This window comes from Aedes aegypti, chromosome 3 (assembly GCF_002204515.2).
Source record: "Aedes aegypti strain LVP_AGWG chromosome 3, AaegL5.0 Primary Assembly, whole genome shotgun sequence".
NCBI classification, from domain to species: domain Eukaryota; kingdom Metazoa; phylum Arthropoda; class Insecta; order Diptera; family Culicidae; genus Aedes; species Aedes aegypti.
The window spans coordinates 368,510,394-368,534,989 of record NC_035109.1 but is presented as its reverse complement, the minus strand read 5'-3'; the positions used below and the strand labels follow the sequence as shown (position 1 = coordinate 368,534,989).

The 24,596-nt window shown below is 44.6% G+C and overlaps 4 protein-coding genes across 4 annotated transcripts in view; all 4 read right to left on the bottom strand.

The window, feature by feature from the left end:
* Nucleotides 1-288: 288 nt before the first annotated feature.
* On the bottom strand, nt 289-5,311 carry LOC5564757. The gene is given in 5 exon segments (XM_001649053.2): nt 289-1,740; nt 1,801-2,031; nt 2,479-2,576; nt 3,493-4,900; nt 4,963-5,311. Coding segments are annotated over 5 exon segments (3,333 nt in total). The 5' UTR covers nt 5,166-5,311; the 3' UTR covers nt 289-347.
* An 8,236-nt stretch (nt 5,312-13,547) lies between these two features.
* Nucleotides 13,548-24,596, bottom strand: part of LOC5564753 (probable cytochrome P450 9f2) — a 43,594-nt gene continuing 32,545 nt past the window's right edge. The window contains exons 2-3 of the mRNA XM_021850270.1: nt 15,058-15,360; nt 13,548-14,996 (exon numbers count right to left, since the gene is read on the bottom strand). Of these exons, the coding sequence (XP_021705962.1) occupies nt 13,592-14,996; nt 15,058-15,266 (1,614 nt within the window). The 5' untranslated portion in view covers nt 15,267-15,360 and the 3' untranslated portion in view covers nt 13,548-13,591. The remainder of the gene's footprint in view (nt 14,997-15,057; nt 15,361-24,596) is intronic.
* LOC5579933 (probable cytochrome P450 9f2) lies at nt 15,728-17,589 on the bottom strand. Its single transcript, XM_001652172.3, has 2 exons — nt 17,353-17,589; nt 15,728-17,284 (listed from the first exon to the last, which is right to left on the bottom strand). Exons 1-2 carry the CDS (start codon nt 17,562-17,564, stop codon nt 15,874-15,876), a joined length of 1,623 nt encoding a protein of 540 aa, XP_001652222.1. The 5' UTR covers nt 17,565-17,589; the 3' UTR covers nt 15,728-15,873.
* On the bottom strand, nt 17,691-19,598 carry LOC5564759 (probable cytochrome P450 9f2). The gene is made up of 2 exons (XM_001649056.2): nt 19,207-19,598; nt 17,691-19,152 (listed from the first exon to the last, which is right to left on the bottom strand). Exons 1-2 carry the CDS (start codon nt 19,419-19,421, stop codon nt 17,736-17,738), a joined length of 1,632 nt encoding a protein of 543 aa, XP_001649106.2. The 5' UTR covers nt 19,422-19,598; the 3' UTR covers nt 17,691-17,735.

The window sequence follows — 24,596 nt, the reverse complement described above, 5'->3', positions numbered from 1 at the left end:
AATTATGCTTAGTAATCGGAGCAACAGGATCCAGAGTAGGACGAACTCAGGAGTTTGTGCAGGGCAGCCCAAAATGCAAGCATTTTTTTAGAACTCGTAGTAGAACTCGAAGTTCTGAGCAGTTCTTAGCAAGACTTGCTCTAATTAGGCTATGTTAAGGTTCCTATTTTCCACATACGTTTTTTTTATTTTCAGGAAAGTTTGAACACTGAAGATTTAAATGACCTCGTTGTGTCAGTGATTTGACACCGCCGAATCGATATTTGAGTTAGTAAAAGACATCCGAAATAGGATCATGAACACCGTAACAATCTAAATATATTTGCTAAAACTGACAAGCTTCAATCTCATCCCCTGACCTTCAACCGCAGGTGCATTCCCTTCTCTCCGGCCAGCGGTGCGAACCCCTTGTTCAACCGCAGCGGCACCTGCGTTTTCTCGTTCCGTTCGATGCTGAAGTTCAACAGCAGCCCGTAGACGATGGCCTTCATTTCCATCAGTGCAAACCTGGACCCGATACAGTTGCGGGGTCCCGCCCCGAACGGCAAGTACATGGTCATGTTGATGTCGGCTCGGCGCTCCTCACTGAACCGTTCCGGATCGAACCGGTCCGGATTGGGGTAGTACTTGGGATCCCGGTGGATGGCATAGCTCGGAATCATCACGCAGGTTCCGGCTTCGATTGGGAACTTCCACCCGGCGCCGTCGTCTAGCACGTAGTCTCGAACGCACTTCCGATCGGTGGCCGGGCCTGACCACATCCGCAAGGCCTCCGACGTTACCATGTCCATGTACTTCATCTGCTGTAATGTGTCGTAGGTTAGAGGCTTCCCCTTGAGCAGCTTATTCGTTTCCTTGATTTCTTCATACAATTTCTGCTGAATGTCCGGATTTGTGGCTAATTCGTAGCACATGAATGACATTTGGCTAGATATTGCTTCGAACCCTGCAATGAAAAAGATCAAGCACTGCGCGACGAACTCTGAATCCGTCATTGTCTTCCCGATAGCGGTCTTGCCGACTTCTGACTCTTCTACCGTTGCAAAACCTGCGCTTGCTTCTGCCGTTTCCTGGTGATGCTTCAGAACACCCTTCCTGGCCTGCATCAACAGGTGAATCATGTCCGGCCGAACAATGCCATGCTAATCCCGTGCCTTGACAGTGTCCTTGATAATCTCCGTGAAATACCTTGTCTGTTCACCGTCGAACAAATCCACCTGCAGCTTACTCATCAGCTTCGGAAAGACGCTGTACAGCAGCAGTCGAACGAAGAACGACGTTTTACCGAAGTTCATCATCTTCTTTCCCATCGTGTAGAAGTCGTTCTCACGATTCGCCAGCGACTCAACCTCCAATCCATACGCACACGTAGCGATGATGTCAGACGCGATCCTCGAGCAACACTCCTTCATCTCGTAGTCAACGTAACCCACCGGACCGGCTTGGTCCTTCAAAATCCCCACCATACGATCGCTGTAGGTCACAATAAGCTCAAACATGGCTCGCATCTTGCTCCCGGTAAACGCCGGACTTAAGGTCGCTCGCATATCTCGCCACTTCTGTCCCGTCAACAGCAGAAGCGTCTTCGTGATCAGAATGCTGTCCGATTCGGAGGCGCTATCGCCAAACAATGACCGCCGATCGATGAAGAACTCAAAGTCCTTGACCAGCACCTTCTTGATCAACTCCGGGTCCCGCAGCACTACGAACCGGGTAGACATGTCGAACATCCCTAGGGCCCTGGAAGAGATCATAGGAGGTTCAAAGGCATGGAATCGTGAAGGCAGACCAAGAGCTTACTTAGCATCCGGGAAACGATTGTAGATCATCTGGATGAACTCGGGGAAGGTGTACTTCTTCATGAACAGAGGAAACATATTGCCAAACAGCGGAATGGGCGTTAGCGATGGAATAGGTTTGTCGCTGAAGTAACCATAGTGCTTGGAAACTCGTCGGTAGAGAACGATCAGAATTAACAGAACGATCGTTACCAGCAAGTAGTATGAGTTGATATCCATGGTTGCCGTAATTCTTCAAAAATAAAGAATAAAATTAGTGTTAATTGCCAAATTTGGTCGTAGAGGTCACAGTGTCAATGATGAATGCGAAGCAGAATTCAAGTCATGCCATTCAAACGATGATGCGATGCGTTGATAGTCAATCAACTAAATGACCTACGGTTCACGCCTACTCCAATTTGAGTAATTTGATGAGACGCCAGGCGCAGCCTACTATTTATATCTCATCAGCTTCACTTATCTAACATGCTAATCGTAGTATGCTTTAGATAAAATTCTCGCATCAACCACTTCTCTTAACGTTTCGGATGTAACTGAGAGCCCGGTTCTCTGGCGACCCAATGAAACATATCTATCGCTGCTAAAAAAAACACATACACACAACGCAGTTCAGCTGTTTGTCGTGCTTCGGACGCACATAGGTATATGCGGTCAGACAGCAAACCAAGCCAGCAATTACCGGCGTCCGGTTTGTTTTGTTTTGTTTGCTCCCACCATTGAAACGGTGGTCGTCATCGTGATTATCAACATCATCACCATGGTGACGGTGTCGAAGTACTAGTAGTAACGATTACTTGCTTACTTGGATCGCTGGATGATTGAGATGCTATACGTAGGTAATTACCCTTTTCAATCTCGGTTTTTCATGGATTGCTGCGATTAAATTTAACCAATGATGTTCTCTTATTCGACATCCTTATTCTTGTTTGTAAAGATTGAATTAGATTTAGATTTGACTTGGATTAGATTAAGTTTGAATTTGCATTCGGAATAGATTTGAATCAGATTTGAATCAGATTTGAGCCGGATTTGAACTTGGGCTTGGACTTGGACTTGGACTTGGACTTGGACTTGGACTTAAAGACTTGAAGACTTGAAGACTTGTAGACTTGAAGACTTGAAGACTTGAAGACTTGAAGACTTAAAGACTTGAAGACTTAAAGACTTGGACTTGGAATCGGACTTGAAGACTTGAAGACTTGAAGACTTGAAGACTCGAGGACTTGAAGATTTGAAGACTTGAAGACTTGAAGACTTGAAGACTTGATGACTTGAAGACTTGAAGACTTGAAGACTTGAAGACTTGAAGACTTGAAGACTTGAATACTTGAAAACTTGAAGACTTGAAGACTTGAAGACTTGAAGACTTGAAGACTTGATGACTTGAAGACTTGAAGACTTGAAGACTTGAAGATTTGAAGACTTGAAGAATTGAAGACTTGAAGACTTGAAGACTTGAAGACTTGAAGACTTGAAGATTTGATGACTTGGAGACTTGGAGACTTAAAGACTTGGAGACTTGGAGACTTAGAGACTTGGAGATTCGGATACATGCAGACTTGGACTTGAAATCAAACTTTGAATTTTGATAGGAATTGAATTATACTTATATTTAATTTAATAAATCAGTGAACCTTCTTGCAGTACATATAATTTGATTGCTTATAATCACTAGATTCGTCATTGACCTTCATGATCGCTCCCTTGGCTCCAACTCCAACCACACCCCTCCGTCAACTTCCATTCCGATCATCTTGCTTTTCAATTTCAAGGGAACTTTGGACCGCTCACTCCTCACAAGCTTGAAGTGCTTCACCAGATGGTATGCAACCACCTTAACTTCCAGCAGAGCCAATCGCGATCCAATGCAGGCCCTAGGGCCAATCCCAAACGGTAGGTACGTTCCCGTCTTGATCTTGGACCGGTTCTGATCGCTGAAACGCTCCGGATCAAACCTGTAAGGATCCGGGAAATATTCCGGGTCGTGCTGCAGAGCCGTCGTCGGGAACCAAACTATTTGACCCTTCTCGATCGTGACCCTCGTGCCTTGTCCGTCGTCGTAACGATAGTTCTTCGAACAGTAACGATCAGCGAACGGAGCCGGAGGCCACAAACGAAGATTCTCGGACACAACCATGTCCATGTATTTCATTGCCTGCAGCTGATCATAGCCTATGGGTTTGCCAGCGAGCGATCGTTCGACTTCCGCAATTTCCCGGAACAACTTTTCCTGAACCTCTGGGTTGATGAGCAACTCGTAGGCCAAGAATGTCAGATACGTTGATACGGTCTCTGAACCAGCTATGAAGAATAGAAAGCACTGCGCTGCTAGTTCGTTGTCGGACCACACACGATCGCGCGGTTGACCTATGGTAGTAGACTCTTCAACCACTGCGAATCCTGCGTTCGAAGTTTCCTGATCCTCTTTCTGGTTCTTCAAAGCTCCTTGTCTAACTTGCATCAGTATGTTGATCATGTCGTTCCGTACAATCCCATGAGCTTGGCGCTGTTTCATGTTGTCCGTGATCATTCCTCGGAAGTACGCATTCATCTCCGCACTTGAGATGTCCGCTTTCAGTTTGATCATCAGCCTTGGAAACATCCGCATTAGCAACACCTTCGCCACTGTCTTCATGTTCCTGAAGTTCATCAATTCTTTCCCATTGATGAAGAACTCGTTATCCGGTTCACGCAGCGAATCCACCTTGATCCCGAATGCCACCGAAGCAATCACATCGTTGCTGAACCGCGAGAACACGTCCTTCATCTCGTACTCCAGCCGCTTACCGGCGGTGGCCTCCTCTCGAAAGTAGTCCACCATTGACTGGGCGCACTCGGAAACCAGCTCGAACATCAACCTCATCCGACTGCCGGTGAAGGCCGGACTCAGCGTCGCCCGCATGTCCCGCCATTTTTGTCCCCGCAGCAGAAGCAGCGAGTTGCCGAAGAGGCTATCCGTGCCCATGTCCTCGACGTCTCCGCCCGTGTAGATCGGCGTGTGATCACTGAAGTGATCGAAGTCTTTTACAGCCAGTTGTTTGATCGCTTCTGGGTCGCGCACCATCCAGACCGGAGCGGTGAAGTCGAACAACCCCATGATCCTGTGTGGGTAGATGGAGGGAATTATGTGATGACAAAGATCTTTACGATCTACAGCACTTACTTTGCTTCCGGATGGGTATGGTAGAGGTCCTGAATGTGACGGAGCATGTCCTTCTTTTTGAAGATGAGTGGAGCACCATTTCCGAGCAGGAATGATGGCTTCACGTACGGAATTCCACGGGATTCGAAGTATTTGTACTTTTGCTGGACATTGTAGAGGCAGAACAGGACAAGTCCAGCGAAAATGGCCAGAGCGAAGAACATTGTTGCTGGTTCGGTTGATACTAACGGTTTACTGATGCCTATCGGAAGGTTTTATGTCCGTGCTGTCTGCCATTGATAAGAATGCTTATTTTTTGGCTATCACCGGCGTTTTTTAGATGAATGCAGTTAGGGGGGTAGCTGTCCTGGGAGCCGATATCTAAACAAATGCTTCGGGTTCGTGCCAATTCGATGAATCAGAGATAAGAGTGCTTTCAATGTACGAAAGGGCGTTGTGATTCATAAAACTCCGAAATGAAATCTCAATCTATCGCGTTAAGCGTTTCATAGATAACTGAGCAACAGTGCCACCCAGATGAGCTACCAAAAGCGCTCAAATGCCAACGAATACCTGGCCCAAACGCCAAAACTCCCAGCGTAATCGATGAGCGTCAGGAAGTCTACGCATTTTGGGTACCTGCCAAGAGGTTCAGAGAAAAGGCTTGCCTACAAGTTGCATTTAATAGTGTTTAATAACTTTTGAAGTATACATGTTCGAATCTACGAGCACAATTTGTTATCTATTACACAATTACTTATGTAGTACAGACTCAGAAAGGGCATTCCTCATAATCCAACAACTCCATGGAATATAATTCTTTAGATCTACGTTCAAAAATGTTTTTTCAAGGGTGTTAACCACATATAATCGAGATAGAATTGAGCGTTGAGAGGCCCAGATAGCCGTAACGATAAACGCGCAGCTATTCAGCAAGACCAAGCTGAGGTTCGTGGGTTCGAATCCCGCCGGTCAAGGATTTTTTCGTAATTGAAATGTTCTCGACTTTCCAGGGCATAGAGTATCTTCGTATCTGCCACACGATAAACACATGCAGAAATGATCAATTTGCAAAGAAAACTCTCAGTTAATAACTGTGAATGTGCTCATAGAACACTAAGCTGAGAAGCAGGCTTTGAAGAAAAAGAATTGAATATTTTTGAGTCATCCACGAACTTTCTGGAATTTTGTTATTCGAATGTACGAACATAATTTAACATCTATTGATGCTCATAAAGTTTAAATGAAACTGATACCATACAATTTCTTGACCATCCAAAAACTTCCGGAAATATAGACGCTTATTATGCTGGTGTAACATTCAAATGCCCCAAATATCAGAAGGCGAATGCAGGGCAGTAATGATGATGAAGATAACGCTAGTGAACCTTAATCTTTGCGACGCCGCACAACAACTGTTGTGGCAGTCGACAACGGAAACAAAGTGCGACGTTGCGATCACTGCAGAACCGTATCGGGTTCCTCCTGATATAACGGTAATTAGGTAGTAGACAGAGCAGAGACGACGGCAATCCAAGTAATGGGAAGTATTCTAACGCTCATACGAGGGTTTCGTGATCGTTAAAATTAACGGAAGCTTCGTGTGCAGCTGTTACTAACCAGTGCTGGGAATGGTAATAGTAGTAGGCTTGAATTTTCGCGAAAATCACGTGGCTCTCCAGTACAGTAGTTCAAAAACGTGAATCTCATCAAGTTGCCTATGTTGGGTGCACGAATTTTCTAAATCATGAGTGTCATTGAAGGCTCTAAATGCGGAAAATGCAGCGGGAAATAGAACATTTTTCTACAGTAATTCTGGGTTGCCCTTAGCAACGGGTGTTTTGCTATTTTCAAGACTTTTTGCCTACAGCAGCGATGGGCGTGAGTTTCACTGGCTTCGCTGACTGTGATTGGCTTTGCTTGACTACTGTAGAGTGAATTTCATGATTTTTCCCAACCCTGTTACTAACCCCTAATCTTTTCGTCGAAGTACTCCGAGCAGTAAGCGACGCTCCAAACATAGATGCAGGAGAGCTGACAGAAGCGTTAGCGAGAGCATGTGACGCAGCTATGCCGAGAAAATTGGAGCCAAGGAATCAGCGGCGTCCTGCATACTGGTGGAACGACAGACTCAGTACTCTTCACGCAGCCTGCTTAAGAGCCAGAAGTGCTAGATCCGAAGCCAGCATGGGAGAGCGTAAAGTGACCTACCGGCTGGCCAGAGCCGCGTTCAAACAGGAAATAGCGACGAGTAAAACGAACTGCTACAGGGAGTTGTGCCTGGAAGCTGACGCAAATCCCTGGGGCAACGCCTACCGAGTAGTGATGGCGAAGATCAAGGGCCCAGTTACCCAAGTTGAAATGTGCACTGAAAAACTGAAGGCGATAGTGGATGGTCTCTTTCCTACGCATGCTCCAACCGCGTGGCCGCCCACACCGTACGCTGACGTAGATGAAGAAAATGCCGGTGTACAAGTGTCTAACGCCGAGCTGATAACGGTTGCCAAAGGATTGAAGCTGAACAAAGCTCTCGGACCAGATGGTATCCCTGACGTAGCGCTAAGGGCAGCAATCTTGGCGTTCCCAGACATATTCAGGACAGCGTTGCAGTAGTGTCTAGCGGAAGGCTGCTTCCCAGATAGATGGAAGGTGCAGAAGCTGGTGTTGCTGCTAAAACCGGGAAAACCGCCAAGAGATCCTGCTTCATATAGACCAATATGCTTGCTGGATACTCTTGACAAACTTATGGAGAATGCCATCCTCGCCAGGCTGACAATCTACATGGAAGGCAAGAACGGATTGTCGAAAAGGCAGTTCTGATTCCGCGAAAAGACTTCGACGGGCAGTCATCGCGTGCGCGGAGAAAGGCAATCGATACTGCGCAGTGGTAACAATAGACGTCAAGAACGCGTTCAACAGTGCCAGTTGAGAGGCTATCGCCGCAGCCCTACACGGAATGCGGGTTCCCGAATATCTGTGTAAATTTCTGCAAACCAGTACACAAACCAGGGACGGATGTCAATTGAAGTCACGGCGGGAGTTCCACAGGGATCCATACTTAGTCCAACATTGTGGAACATGATGTACGATGGAGTGCTAACCTTATCACTGTCGAATGGGGTTGAGATCATCGGGTTCGCAGATGACGTCGTTCTTGTGATAACTGGCGAGACTGCGGAAGAGGTGGAGATGCTGATGGCGGAATCGCTAGACACCATTGAATCGTGGATGACTGGAGTCAAGCTGCAGTTTACTCGGAGATGGTGCTGGTCAGCAACTGCAAGGCGGTTCAACAGCTCGAGATTTACATCGGAGGACAAGCAATCTCATCGAAGCGCTTTCTAAAGCACCTTGGTCGACGACAGGCTAAACTTCAACAGCCACGTAGACTATGCCTGCGAAAAGGCAGCGAAAGCAGCTACTCTAGCTAGGATCATGCCCAACATTGGGCAGTACGAGGCGTCTTCTGGCGATTGTATCTTCGTCCATACTGACGTACGGAGTTCTGGCTTGGGCTGCAGCGTTGGGTACGTAACCGAGCGTTGGGTTCGTAACCGAGAGAAGCTGACAGGTACGTTCCGCCAATGAAAAACCACCAGTTGGAGCTTTCTCCGTCTCCTATCACTAAACAAGTGACGAAAAAGTGACCGAGCGCCTGACCCTATAGGTGGCTCAAAAGGAGGCGTCGAGCACAGTAGGATCGATGCCAGTAAGATCCTACTTACGGTATACTGGCTGCATGGAGAAGAACAAACCCAAGGATTCAACATGACAACAACACGTAATGAAGCCGGCAATCGTGCTATTCCACTTCCCTAGTAAGAACGGGTGACACCACTCTGAAACAACAGATGGGCTACTGGTACGGTTGCCCCCGTCCCGTTAAAACCCTGGCAGGCCTCCTAGTATGTTCAAAACTCGCCACCTCAGGCGGTGGAAGTAGGCTCAGTTGAAAATTCTTGACTAGTGTCGATTTGGCTCTGAACATAATACCCCATGAAGGACCGTGTCCACCCCTGCATGTCCTCCTTGCTCGCAAAGACAACCATGAGATCACAAAGACGACTACTTACGACGAGCGGAGATAGCAGCTTAGAGGGGGGACCATGAAAGCATGGAATGAGATAATTCAAACAACACCGACGGAGAAGATGCAGCGAATCCGTTCGCAAAGAGTGGTTTGCCAAGCGACAGAGCGAATCGAAAGGATACAATAGCAGCAGCTGAAGCAACAGAAGCGCGAACAAGAGCTGAATGAGCAGCAAAATCGTTCACAGGAGATACGCGATAAGCAGCAACGCACACAAGATCAGAGAGAGAAGTACGGTATTTACCTCCGAAGCAATCGAAGATGGAAGCGGCGAAAACTTTGGTGGATAAGCTCCGCGAATACATCGATAAGATACATACGTACATTAAGGACCTAGTGACAAGAATCCAAGGTACTCTTGGATTAGCCACCAAGGAGTGGAAAAAGGAGGTTCATAGAGCAGAAGCTGCTGAAATCGAATCAGTGGCGGCCAAAAGTGCTCTGGCGGCGACGGTACTGCAGCAAGAAACATCCGGAACATCCAGCGGAAAAGGGAACAAGGAAAAAGGGAAGTCAGTGGGATTTACAACCACACCAGGTTTCACTCCCAAAAGAACTCGATCGTCACCAGGCGACGAAAGATTGGCAGCATCCCATGAACAAAAGCGCGCAAATGTAAGACCGTCGGACGAAGCAACCAGCGGGGAAAATAGTGACATCCCTTGGCGGATGGTACAAAGCAGGAAAGACAGGAGAAAGATGGATAGCACGAGAAAGCAAAAGCCCATTAGGAAGCAAGTAAAAGGTGAAGCGGTCGTTGTAAAAGTAAGCGATGGTACATACGCCAAAGTCTTGCGGGCCATGGGATCAGACCCGCAACTCAAGGAGTTTGGTGTTGACGTGCAAAAAATCAGACGCACCCAAGCAGTGAACATGATCATCGAGTTGAAAAAGGACTCGTTGAACAGAAGCTCAGCATATAAAGAGCTTACGTAGAAAATAACGGGCAAGAAGGAGAAGGTGACAGCCATGATATTTCAATGCAAAGATTTGGACGAAATCACCACCGAAGACGAGATGGGGATCACGGTGAGAGAACAATGTGATCTGGATGGTGTGGACATGACAATACGCTTGAGAAGAGGACCGTGCGGAATGCAGACAGCGTCAATAAAGCTTCCAGTAGACGCAGGCAGCAAAGCGCTGACAACCGGCAAAATCAAGGTCGGATGTTCGGTATGATGTTTGGTTCAGAGCCAGGAGGCGAATGCGAAGGTCTAAAACCGAAATCTAGAGACAAGAATGGAAAGTAGAGCTTCGAACAGCAAATGCCACTTTGAAGCAAGAAATCAAGCTGGGCAAGAAGACTTGCTTCAAGGAGCTGTGCCGTGATGCTGATGTAAACCCATGAGAGACGCCTACATAATTGCGATGGTCAAAATCAAAGGACCAGCAGTACCTGCTGAAACATGCCCAGAGAAGATGAAAATTATCGTCGACGGATTGTTCCCACAACACAATATGGCCTGCGACTCCGTGCGGCCATGCAAACGAGGATATGGTAAACATTACCAATGAATGAAAAATTAAAGCGGAAAAGGCGTCCGGCTCAGATGGTATCCCCAACGTGGCGTTGAGAGCAGCTTTAGAAGCCAACCTAGATATGTTCAGAACAACATTGCAGATCTGCTTAGAAGAAGGGCATTTTCCGTGCCACTGGAAAAGGCAAATACTAGTACTGCTACCTAAACCGGGTAAGCCCTCCGGTGAACCAGGGTCGTTCCGACCGATATGCTTGCTAGATACACTCGGTAAGCTACTGAAGAGGAAAATCCTCATTAGGCTGAGGGCATTTCCAGAAGCGAAAACGGACTGTCGGCGATGCAGTTTGGATTTCGGAGAAGAAAGTCAACGATAGATGCAATCAAAAGGGTTGTAAACACAGCCGACAAAGCAAGGACGATAAAATGACGAGGCAACTGCTTTTGTGAAGTCAATGTGAAGAATGTATTTAACAGCGCAAGCTGGGAAGCCATTGCTGCCGCGCTGAATAAGATGAAGGTTCCTGACTATCTGTGAAGGATTCTTGGAAGTTATTTTGACAATCGAACACTGAGCTACAATACTAGTGGAGTACAGTAGAATATTGTGGTCAATACAGGCGTGCCACAAGACATTTTTGGTCCGACGTTATGGAAAGCAATGTATGACGGAGTGCTACCAAGAGGCGTCGAAATCCTAGGATTTGCAAACGACATTACGCTGGTGGTTGTTGGCGAATCACTGGAAAGAGTGGATATGCTTGCCACAGAGGCAGTGGACATTGTTGAAAACTGGATGCGTGAGAAGAAGTTGACCATAGCTCACCAGAAAACTGAATTGGTGCTCATCAGCAACTGTAAAATGGTTCAGAAGGCTGAAATCACAGTAGGGGAACACATCATAGCCTCAAAACGTGAACTGAAACAACTCGGAGTAATGATCGATGATCGGTTCAACTTTAATAGCCATGTTGATTATGCCTGCGAGAAGGCAGCAAATGTGATTGCGACACTTTCCAGGATCATGCCGAAAGTTTCGGAAATAAGCAGTAGCAAGAGAAGGTTATTGGCTAGCGTGTCCTCATGCATCCTTTGGTACACTGATCCAGTGTGTGTAGCTGCGCGGCAGACAAAGAAAAATGTAGCCTTGAAGAAGAGGCCATGGCAATCCGTCTGAGGAAGTCGTACGACGGAACATTGTCAGCGACGATTCGGCTACCAGTTGACAAGTGTTGACTACAAACCAAGTGCAATCGGGACGAGCTCAACAGCACGTTCCGGCTCATGGCAATGAGAGTAGCAAGCGCGTGCAGAACAATCGTCGGAGGCAGTATGTGTGATTCCGATTTGCATCACCCTGTGAGAAGACATCGAGTGTTATCAGCGGAGAGGCATTAGACAGGTGAGGAAATTGGCGAGGATTGGCTCGCTGGTCAAGTGGCAGCAAGAATGGGATGCCTCTGAGAAAGGTAGGACAGGGAGCATGGTGAAGTGAACTTCTAATCGTTTGACCGACTTCGGAACTCGAATCAGACTGACGAAGATCTACCCTGCGATAGCCGCCGGTAGTCGGGGCACCATCAGTGCGGACGTCTCTCCAATCGGGTGAACGTCGGAATGAGACAGAGAAGCGGAGGAAGATGAAAAGGCAGTCTGCTCAACATGCAAGGGCAAACAACTGGCAGACTGCGCAAAGTGCAAGAGCACAGAGCAAGAAAACGACAAGAGCGTAATAGAAGTTCAGATTCCTTCGGAGTAATGAGCCTGAACAACATCGTGCTGGAAATTTGCCTGCCTCAAACCACGTGGAATGCGATAAGCAGATAGGTAACACAGGATTATGTCAACGCTGTAAAGGAGACGGCGTGAAAACTAGAGGTCGTTATAGGAGTAGGACAATTGCAAGACCGACCTAGGCATTTGCCCGGACAGCATCGATTCTGAAAGTCTTCCATCGCCGGGGAACTCTTCATCGGAGTAGGATAGCTTCACTGCCAGGGACTATTCCAAGTTGTACTTAGCATACCATCGGCTTGAGACGACGGAGCGCAAGTAGACCGTTTTGAAGTAGTTCGGAAGTTAATAAAGATATAGGAGCAGTAGGTAGTGTATTTAGAGGTTAAGCACTTTCGACGTAAGTTCCTCGAAATGTCAATCCACTACAGCCTAGGCTTTCAAAGCATTTTCGTACTCTACTATTAAAAATTAATCTCTCCAGAACTTCAAAGAGGTCTCCATGGAGATTTTCATAGATGTCTCCAAGAAGGTCTCCAAAGAGGTCTCACTGTCTACTCCCGCAGAAGTCTCTAAAAAGATCTCTTTAAATGATCTTAGCAGATGTTTCACGGATTTTTTAATACTGTTTTCTCTAAGCTTCTTGAGCCTCCTCGAACCTTCTCAAAATGACACAGAACTTCCCAAACAATTACAAACCGTTGGAAACTTCAACGGACCTTCATGGCACAATGCAGACTTTCGCGGTTTTTATGAACCATTACGAACTTTTGTGGACCTTTGCAAACCTTCGTTGACCGTCGCAGAATGCCATGACCATTTGCAGACCTTTGCAATGCCATATTGTATTTAAAAAAACCATCAATAGACCACTGATTACGCTTGTAGATATCAATTCCTAAATTCGATGAGGTTTTTGAAGGTTACAGAGCATCCGCACAAAACAATATAAAAATCTATTATTGACTTGCATGGATAGCAAAAAATCTACTTGAACACAACTAACGCTTGTAGATCATAAGACCTATATTCAATGGAGTTCTTGGACCTAGAATATTTGTAGCCCAATAAAATAATCCGTTTCTTGTATGGAGGAAAGATAAAGAAGCATAAAAGCCTACTTATAGCATTCGTATACCTTAAAGTTTCATACGATGAAGTCCTTGGTGATTCTAGAACAACTGTACAGACCAATACAATAATAACTAAAATAAGTTACTTGCATAAATGTTAAGGAATCTGTACCTAAGGCCTAGTGTCCTTGGAGGGCGTATTTCGGAGAGTTCTCAATACTCAAAAAATGACATATTTCATTACTCTTTATTACTATTGAACCCCCTTCCCATCACGCCCGAGGTCTGAACTCCAACCACATGCCACCCTCCACGATCATCGCAATGTAGCTCTTCTCCAGCTTCAACGGAACCCGAGACTTCCCACTCCGCTCCAGCGTAAAGTTCTTCACCAGGTGGTACACGATCGCCTTGACCTCCATCAGCGCAAACCGCGACCCGATACAGTTCCGCGGGCCGACTCCGAACGGTAGATACGCACCCGGATTGATCTTGGGACGGTTCTGTTCGCTGAATCGCTCCGGATCAAAGCGGTTCGGCTCGGGGAAGTACTTGGCATCGTGGTGGAGAGCCGTGATCGGGAACCAAACGATTTGACCCTTTTCAATCGGAATGCGAGTCCCCTGGCCGTCGTCGAAGAGGTAATCTTTGACGCAGTATCGGTCCACGAACGGAGCCGGAGGCCACAGGCGTAACGTTTCCGAGATGATCTGATCCAGATATTGCATCTTCTGGAGAACTTCATAGGACAGCAGTTTGCCGTCCAGAGAGGCCTCGACGGCCATAATCTCTTCAAACAGTTTTTGTTGAACATCAGGATTGGCCAGCAGCTCGTAGCTCACGAAGGTCAAACACGTAGAAACCGTGTCGAAGCCAGCCAGGAAGAACAGGAAACACTGAGCGACGAGTTCGTTCTCGGACCAAACTCGATTATGGAGCGCTTTGCCAACGCTGGACTCCTCAACAGTGGCAAAGCCGGCATCCTTTGTGTCCTGTTCGTCCTTCTGATGCAGCAAAGCACCCTTCTGGACCTGCATCAAAATGTTTATCATGTCGTTTCGAACTATTCCGTTAATCTCCCGTTGCTTCATGTTGTCCATGATCATATCCTTGAAGTACGCGTTCATCTGAGGACTTGTAATATCCACATTGAGCCGATTCATCAAACCCGGTGCCGATCGGAGCATGATCACCTTGATCAAGCTCTTCAAATTCTGGAAGTTCAGCATCGCCTTCCCCTTAACGAAGAAATCATTGTCCTGCTCGCGTAGCGAGTCGACCTTGATACCAAACGCCACCGATCCGATCACGTCCGTGCTGAACCGGGAGAAAACGTTTTTCATTTCGTACTCGGTCGTTCGACCGGATTTGGCCTCCTCGCGGAAGTACTCCGCCGTAGACCGGGCACAATCCAGCACCAACTCGAACATGTGCCGCATCTTGCTTCCAGTGAAGGCCGGACTCAGAGTTGCTCGCATATCGCGCCACTTTTGTCCCCGAAGGGCAAACAGCGAGTTTCCGAACAGGCTGTTCGTTCCCACGTCTTCACAATCGGCCGGCGTGAACAGTGGCGTGTGATCGACGAAGTGATCAAAGTCCTTGACACCGATTTGCTTGATCGCGTCCGGATCGCGGATCATCATGATCGGTTTGACGAAGTCGAATATGCCCATGATTCTGGAAAGGAAGGTCACATGGATATTATCTAATGGGATTGGGAACGTCTATCAACTCTTACTTGGCATTGGGGAATGTCTCGTACGTTCGCTGGATGTTCTGCAGTAGGTCTTCTTTTTTGAGCAACACAGAGGCCCCATTTCCCAGGAGGAGCGTCGGTTTCACGTACGGTATTCCACGTTCGGCGAAGAATTGGTACTTGCGGTTGAGGAGGTGGTATACCAAGAAGATAACGGCAGCGAAGGCTGCCAGCAGGAAAGGGTCCAACATGACGTGTATAACGTTGAGTTATCGGCGTCGAACTAACTGAGGCTCGACGGGATCCGTTTGGTTATGGGCGAAAAAACCGATATCAGTCTTTCAGCTGTGGAAAAGATTAGAAATGAAATTTCGGTTCACAATTGTTTTCAATTGCAGTGTTATCTATGCAAGACTGTGTCTATGTCTTCCAGATTCCGTTTTTTTTTCAGCTAATTTCATGGTTTTATAATAAAATGCGCATCTGAAATGATAAGTGTATCTGGGAAGGTCGCTGGATTGAGACGTTCTTTAGGATGGAAATAAAAGTAGTTAAGGGTACATAATAGGGCGAAGAGCTACGAAAGTTATTTACGACGTCAACGATCGAACCCTGAAACACTGTGCGAATCACTTTGAATCACATGCATTGGGCTGGCTTTGTTACCAGTTTCTTGCTTCCTTCTTATTTTTAAGCAAATAAAATGTATACCTATCATGTCAAAAATATTTATTTATTTTACCAACTAAAACTAAAATTTTCCTATTTCCTTTTTCTTTCAGGTAATATTCTTAGATGGATACTTCTATATTCTACGGTATGTTAACAATCTTAAGTTAGCAAAATTAGATCTACAAACTATATTTTTCGTGGTTTCAATTCCACCCAAGCTCCATTCTCCGTCCGCAAATCAATAGCCTTTTTGGTCAACCTAATCGGCACATCGGTGCGCTCCGTCCTCTCCAGACTAAATTCCCTGAGCAAGTAATATACAGCCACCTTGACCTCCATCAGTGCCAAACGCGATCCAATACAGTTTCTGGGGCCGGCTCCGAACGGAATAAACGTTCCCGGGACAATCTTCGAGCGGTTCTCGTCGCTAAACCGTTCCGGGTCGAATCGATCCGGATCTGGGTAATACTTCGGATCGTTCTGGATGGCCACTATAGGAATGTAGATCGAACGACCTTTCTCAATTGGCACTTTCAATCCGGCGCCGTCGTCTAGCAGGTAGTCTCGCGTCGAATATCGATCCGTGTCTATGGTCGGAGGCCACTTGCGAAGCGTTTCTGACACCACCATATCCAGATACTTCATACTTTGTAGAGCTTCGTAGCTGAGAGGTTTCTCTGAGAGGAGTCGCTCCGTATCCATGACTTCCTCATACAAACGCTTCTGAATGTCAGGATTTAGCGTTAATTCGTACGTCAGGAAGGTCAAACAGGACGATACGGTATCAAGTCCAGCTATGAAGAACACGAAACATTGCGATATCAACTCATTATCCGTCCAAGCCCGCGAATGGGTGGATTTCCCGAAATGGGACTCCTCAACAGATGCAAACCCTGAATCCTTGGATTCCCGATCATCGCCGATATGCTTCAAAGTACCCTTCCGAACCTCCATCAGCATCTGGACCATATCGTTCCGCACAATTCCGTGAACTTCCCGCTGTTTCATATTGTCCTGAATGATGCCCTTGAAGTAGTCAGCCAGGTCGGCGTCCGCAAAGTCCACCTTCAGTTTGCGCATCAACCACGGAACGGTTTGAAACAGCAAAAACTTCAAAATGATCTTCGGCGATTGAAAATCCAGCAACTGCTTGCCCTTGACGTAGAACTCGGTTTCAGGATCGCGCACCGAATCCACCCGGATCCCGAACGCCACAGTTGCGATCACGTCGTTACAAAATCTCGAAAACACATCCTTTAGCTCACACTCCAATCGGCGACCGGCGTTCGCTTCCGAGCGGAAGTGTTCCACCATTGATCGACTACAGTCGGCCACCAGGTCGAACATGTGCCGTATCTTGCTCCCGGTGAAGGCCGGACTCAGCGTCGATCGCATGTCCTTCCACTTTTGGCCCTGGAACGCAACCAGGGAGTTGGCAAATAGGCCTTCTACGGGTTGGTCGGTATCGGCGCGATCGTTAGCTGATGGAAGGGACCGATCCATAAAATGATCAAAGTCTTTGACGGTAATTTGTTTGATCACTTCTGGATCACGGAGCATGAACACCGGTTTGGTCAGCTCGTAGAATCCAACGACTCTGAAAGCGATTCGGGAGATTAGAACTGGGATCTAAAATTACCGAGATCGTGATCGGGTGCAACTCACTTGGACTCGGGAAAAGCGTAGTACAACTCGTTGATGTGCGTTAGTGCATCCTTGGTACGGAAGATGATGTCACCGATGTTTCCAACGAGAAAGGTTGGCTTCAGAGAAGGTATTGGTTTGGCCAGAAAGTAGAGGTACTTTTGGCTAACATAGTGATAGATTAGAATAACTATGCAGCCAACGGCGAATGCCGAGAGGAGATCCACTTCCATCCTGATTCGAGGTTGTTTGATAACTTGTAGCTTGGAATTAACTATAACGGGTCGAAGACAAACAATTGACTTAAATAACGAGCAGCCAATCAATACTCCATGATAAGATAAGAGGTGCAGTCTGCCATAGTGATGAAATTTTCATACCACACTGCGCAAATGATAACCGTCTTAAGAATCTTGAGAGCTTCTGGGTTTGAACTCAATCCAAACGCCCTTCTCCGGGTGCAATCCAAACGAGTCGCGAGCAATGCTTACAGGAATTTGCGTCTTTTCCGTTGCGATCAGCTCAAAGTCTTTCAGCAAGTAGTAAACCATACATTTCACCTCCATCAGAGCCAAACGTGATCCGATGCAGTTCCGAGGGCCGACGCCAAACGGAATGTAAGCACATGTGTTGATCTGGGCTCGATTAGCTTCGTTGAACCGTTCGGGGTCGAAACGATCTGGATCTGGGAAGTACCTTGGATCTCGTTGAATACAGTATGAAGGAATCAGTATAACCTGACCTTTTTCGATGACAAACTGCGTTCCACGTCCATCATCGTAAAGATAGTTCTTGTTACAGTACCGATTGGAGATGACCCCTGGAGGCCACTTCCGTAATGTTTCCGACACGATCATATCCATGTACTGCATCCGTTGTAAAACGTCGTAGCTCAGTGGCTTGCCGTTCAGCGATTTGTCCGTTTCCGTGATTTCTTCGTAGAGACGCTGCTGGATGTCCGGATCAACCGTGAGCTCGTAGGTTAGGAAGGTCATGCAAGTGGAGATCGTGTCCAATCCTGCCAAAAAGAATAGCAAACACTGGGCAACTAGCTCGTTCTCCGTCCAAACTCTCGAGTGCGAAGATTTCCCAACTTGTGACTCTTCCACCGTGGCAAATCCTGCATCTTTGGTATCCTTCTCTTCTTTCTGATGCTGCAACGTGCCCTTCCTAACCTCCATAAGAATCTGAATCATGTCATTCCGGAGAATCTTGTGTGCTTCTCGTTGTTCCATGTTATCCAAGATTATTCGTTTGAAGTAAGCCGCAGACTGGCCGTTCAAAACGTCCACCTTCAACCACCGCATCAGTCGAGGTACAAACGTAATCAAAAGAAACTTTACGAATGTAGCCAAGGACTTCAAGTTCAGCATTTTCTTGCCGTTCGCGTAGAATACATTCTCCGGTTCGCGTAGGGAGTCTACCTTGATCCCGAACGCCAGCGTCGCGATCAGATCGCTTCCGACCTTCGAAAACGTCTCCTTCATCTCGTGTTCCATCGTCCTTCCGGCAGCAGCTTCCGCCTTAAAGTGCTCCACCAGCGACCTTCCGCATTCGGCTACCAGCTCGAACATGTGCCGCATTTTGCTTCCGGTGAAGGCCGGACTCAGCGTCGATCGCATATCTCGCCACTTCTGGCCACGCAACGATAACAGCGTATTTCCGAATAAGGTGTCTGGGTTGTGTTCTTTTTCGGCGTCGGTAGGCATCATCGGAACATGATCCGTGAAGTAGTCAAAGTCTTTGATGCTAACCTTCTTGATCATCTCCGGATCACGCAGCAGATACATTGGCGTCGTGAAGTCGTAGAAGCCTATTACACTGGGAAATACGGTTTAGTTTGATGGTTTGAGGGGTCCGAATGCGTACACTTACGGTGCCTGCGGGAAGACGTCGTAGATTTTCTTGAAATGGGTTGCCACGTCGACCTTGCGGAATATAGTTGGCCCACTGCTGCCCAAAAGGAAGGTCGGTTTGACGCATGGCACCGGTTTTGTTAGAAAATATTGGTATTTCTTCGCAACGTAACGACAGAACAGAAGAACTGCGACCAGGACGGCCGCAGCCATGAACAGGTCCACTTTCAACATTTGACTAGTTCACTCGACTTCCGTACGATAACTGAGAGCTTATAAATAATATCAACGTCTCGAAGGCAAAATATTTATTAACATACGTTATTTAAATAGATTGATAAGGTAAGTGGACTACGTCTACACCAGCGATGATGTTAATTGACCTATCAATTTTTCAATTTAAGCTCGGCCCTAACGCCTTTCTCCGGGTGTAAGGCGAGTGGATCGCGAGCAATACGAACTGGAATTGGCTCTGTAGTCACTGTTTCGAAATCCTTCAAATGCTGGTAAACATACGCTTCACCTCAATCAGAGCCAAACGCGATCCGATACAGTTGCGAGGTCTGAATTCAAATGGTATATAAATGTTCGTACTGATATGCGCCCGGTAAGCTTCGTTGAACCACTCGGGATCGAATTGCTCTGGATTCTCGTAGTACTACGGATCGTGATGGGAACGGTACGTTGATATGAATGCTGTATGTCCTTTCTAGATGATTAATCACGTTCGTTGTTGCAGTACCGATACCTACCTTGATACCTTGATGCCATTGTCGGGCGTATTGTATAGTTCCATCTTCGTCGATCTTGGACGATACATCTCCCACGGTGCTCCATTGACCGTTTTTATTAGGAAAAAAGCTCCATCAAATCTGTGCTTACCAGTCGTTTTCAATAGCAAAGCTGCATGTCTGGGCAAAATTTAAAAAAATCGTGGCGCCCGTTTCGAAGTTACGCCCTTTTTATTTTATAAGTTTACAAATTCAAAGGAAACCTTAGATATTTAAATGGGTTTTCATTGGCCGTGATAATCAAAATAAAAATAAAATTAAAATGTGAATCATAGTTGGTTTATATAGTTATTTGTAACTTCTGGGTGGAATTTTGAATGAGAAGATAAAAAAAATGGAGTTACGCCCTTTCGGAAGTGTAACCACAAAAAAATACTAATTTTAAACAGAATAATCAGGTATTCTAAACCGTTAGGTATTTCAAATGTTTTCAATGACGCATTGTTCTCAAATGGCGCAAAAGTCTTTCACAATCAACTGATTTTTCAAAGGCTCAAGTGCAATAAGGCATTACGGTGCGAGTTCCATCATGTAATCAAAATGTTTGTCCTCGTCAGCTTGGAAAAGTTTGTGTAGCTCTCAAAGTATGATTTTTCATCGTTTGTGAAGGTTAACAGCAGCTGATAAATCTTAACTTCACAGTTTGCGATCGAAGAAAGATAAAAGTTTACATAGAAATGTTCAATTTGCGTAGGGTTCTAACCATATTATGATAGGTAGATCAGCAGGTAACCAGAAGGACCACAGAACAATTAACAATTTTCCGACGCACAATCTATAAACAGCTCTGTTTTTACCATATTTTATATATTTTGTTGAAACTAAACTTTGCATTTCTTTACCCGAATACCATAAACCAAAAGGCCATCACCTCGAGTTTGAGTTCCTAAAAAGGCATTACTGCAAATTCCATTGTCACAAGAAAATGTCATTCAAGGTAATTATATGTTTGGGAGAATAGCCTCCAGCGTAATAGTGCGTACAGGGTGTGTCACTCAGGTTGATTACGGGTAAGGTATAGAATCTTCTGAAGTGAGTTTTTGGTTTTTAAAGAATACATGTAAAATTAAGCCCTGCTAGTATTATGATTTTAAATTCAATGAAATCAAATAATTACGGATATTTCATACTTATCTTAAGCGTATTTCAAGTATTGAGGTTTTCCAAACTCTAAGAATGGGTTAAATGATGTATACAATTCTTTCATCAATGTATATATCCGAAACTCTTACGTATTTGTGTAACCGAAAAGATCGGGAAACCCACAGGTAAAATTGAAGATTTGTGAAAAATCTTAATGTAGTAGTGTATGCTACAAATGATCACGAAGTTATTGACAGTGGTCTACAGTGACATAATTTGGCAAGTGCATTACACAACAACTGAAGTTGTTCTGGGGCAGTACAAAGTTTGCCGAAACAGCCGAGGGGCTGGCTAGTTGGGATATAACTGAGCGGTTCCACAGGAAATGACGACTTTTTTCCCAAATTTCATTTTTATATTTTATTATTTGGATGAAATTTTGCACGTGCTTTCTTTATGCCCAAAAATGCCTTTTTGCATCATCGGATCGCCATTTTGACTCTAGCCTTACTTTTGAGAAGGGCCTAAGAAAAAAATCCTTAATAATTTACAAAAAAATATAACTTAGAAACGGTTTGTCCGATCAGTTTGGTGTCTTCCGCAATGTTTTAGGTTATTGTTGGGACTATCTGGAAAAAAATATACACTGTAAAAAAAATGTTGCAATTTTTTATGTATCGAAAATAAAGCTTAAAAATCAATTTTCCTAAAAATCGTATTTTTAATTTTTTTTTGTTTTTTTATATGTTAAAGTAGACAAAAATGAAGTCTTTTGCACAGTGGGTCAAGATGGAGAAATCCTGGACAAAAAAGTTATGATTTTTTTAAAAAAAGGTTGATTTTTAATATGGTCTAAATAAACTTTTTGAATGCTTTTCGACCCGATTTTATGAAAGTACGCAAAATTTTCAACAAAAAAGGTATATGAGAAAATTTTGCTAATTGCTACCGAAACATTTGAAAAGTTTATTATGACCATTTTCAACAAATTCACCTTTTTTAAAAAAAATAATAACTTTTTTGTCCATGATTTCTCCATCTTGACCCACTGTGCAAAAGACTTCATTTTTTGTCTACTTTAACATATAAAAAAATTAAAAAAATCAAAAATACGATTTTTGAGAAAATTGATTTTTAAGCTTTATTTTTGATATATAAAGAATTACAACATTTTTTTACAGTGTGTATTTTTTTCCAGATAGTCCCAACAATAACCTAAAACATTGCGGAAGACACCAAACTGATCGGACAAACCGTTTCTAAGTTATAATTTTTTGAAAATTGTTAAGGCTTTTTTTCTTAGGCCCTTCTCAAAAGTAACGCTAGGGTAAAAATGGCGAACCGATGATGCAAATAGGCATTTTTGGGTTTAAAGAAAGCATATGCCAAATTTCAGCCAAATCAAAAAATACAAAAGTAAACCGACATTCGAATTCAAATGGAACCGCTCAACTATATTTTATGAATAATGATAATAATAAGAATAATACAAAAATGGCTCTGTAATGCCTGACAATGCTTGAGCCTTTGAAAAAATATTAAATTGTGAAAGATTTTGGTGCCATGTAATTGTTATGTGTCATTGAAAACATTTGACCATGCTCAATGGTATGAGAATGCCTTAATAATCTATTTAATAATAGTATTTTTAATGGTTACTAGTCAAAAAGGGCGTGACTTCCTATTTCGTCTACCTTCTCATTCAAAACTTCGCCCACAGGACACAAATAAATAAACAAATCAACTTCGAACCTAGTTTTGATGGTATATTTCTTCTGATAATCACGGCCAATGAAAACCCGTTCAAAGATCTCAGATTTCCTTTGAATTTGTGGACTTATACAATCAAAAGGGCGTAACTTCAAAACGGGCCCTACGATTATTTTTTTTTTTTTATTTTTCCCAGACATGCAGCTTAGGCTATAGAAAGTGACGTCTGAGCACAGATTTGATGGAGATTTTTTCTGATAATAACGGTCAGGGGAGCACCGTTCAGGGGCGGCGCCAGGTCCTCTTGCACTGCGTACAGCGTATTCGTGGTCTTCCACGAAGTCGCCGAACTCTACCTTGTTTCCTGCTGGACATTATTTTCGCAATTATTTCTCCTGACGTTCTAACTAAATGACCAGCCCACTGAAGTCTGCCGTATTTCACACGCTCTATAAAATTCGGGGGCCTTCCTTAGCCGAGAGTCCGCGGCTACAAAGCAAAGCCATGCTGAAGGTGTCTGGGTTCGATTCCCGGTCGGTCCAGGATCTTTTCGCAATGGAAATTTCCTTGACTTCCCTGGGCATAGAGTATCATCGTACCTGCCACACGATATACGAATGCGAAAATGGCAACTTTGGCAAAGAAAGCTCTCAGTTAATAACTGTGGAAGTGCTCATAAGAACACTAAGCTGAGAAGCCGGATTTGTCCCAGTGGGGACGTTAATGCCAAGAAGAAGAACAATATTCGCATCTTTATACACTTGATACAACTCGAGATTCATGCGTCTGCGTCACACATTGGGCCGTATGAATAAAATGTAGTAAAGTTGAGTTTACTACATTCTAGGTAGTAAACGCTATATGTGGAACACGAGTGGAACATGTTTGTGTCATTTTCCTTTCTACACCTTTCGAACATACTACAAACAACGCATTGCTATGAATAAAGGTAGCATTTACTACAAAGCTACTGGTAGTTAGCTTCAGAGGTTGCTGCACATGCTTTGAAATTGCGAAATTGAATGGAATAATTTACTTTTAAGTAAAAATCATGGGGAAACGATATGAGTTTTGATATTTCGGAAGGTATTTTGAGTTTTGCTTAGGAATTCTGAGGTTACGAAAACATTCGCCCCGCCAATGCTGAGATTCCGCTAAGATTACCGGCAGTAGCAATTTGTAATATCCGTGTGAATTCTGGCATTACGATAATTATGTTATTTTCTAGGAATTTTAGGATGTCGGTAGGAATTCAGATATTTATAATGTAAATCTGAATTTTACGTGTAAATTCTGACATCTCAGATTTCCTTTGGAATTCCGGAATTCCTGTAGGAACTTTGGGATTCCGATAGGGATGTCGGATTTTTTATGGTAATTCTGGAAGTTGAAATACCATTCAAGGAATATTGCGGTAAAAATCCTAGAATTGGGGTGGGAATGGGATTCCGAATATTAATCTCTTGGAATTCTGTGGGTATCTTTGAGATTCCTGCGAATTATTGTGTGAATATTTGTAATTCTGAAAATCAATCTAATTATTGTAAAAACCTTTAAGATTCCGTTGATCTCCAGTTCCGTTGGAATTTCAAAGCAAAGCTTTAATATAAACGTTTTGAATGTCGGTGAATATTTTATAGATTTCAATGGGATTTTTTTGTGAAATCGATAAGAATTTTAATAATTTCAGAGGGAACCCTGGTATTTTAGGGGAGATCCTAACGACTACCAATGGAATCACTACAATTCTCATAAAAATCTCTAAAAAAGTTCTAGAAATTCCAAGGATCAGAAACCCTATCAAAATAACGAGAATATCACAGAA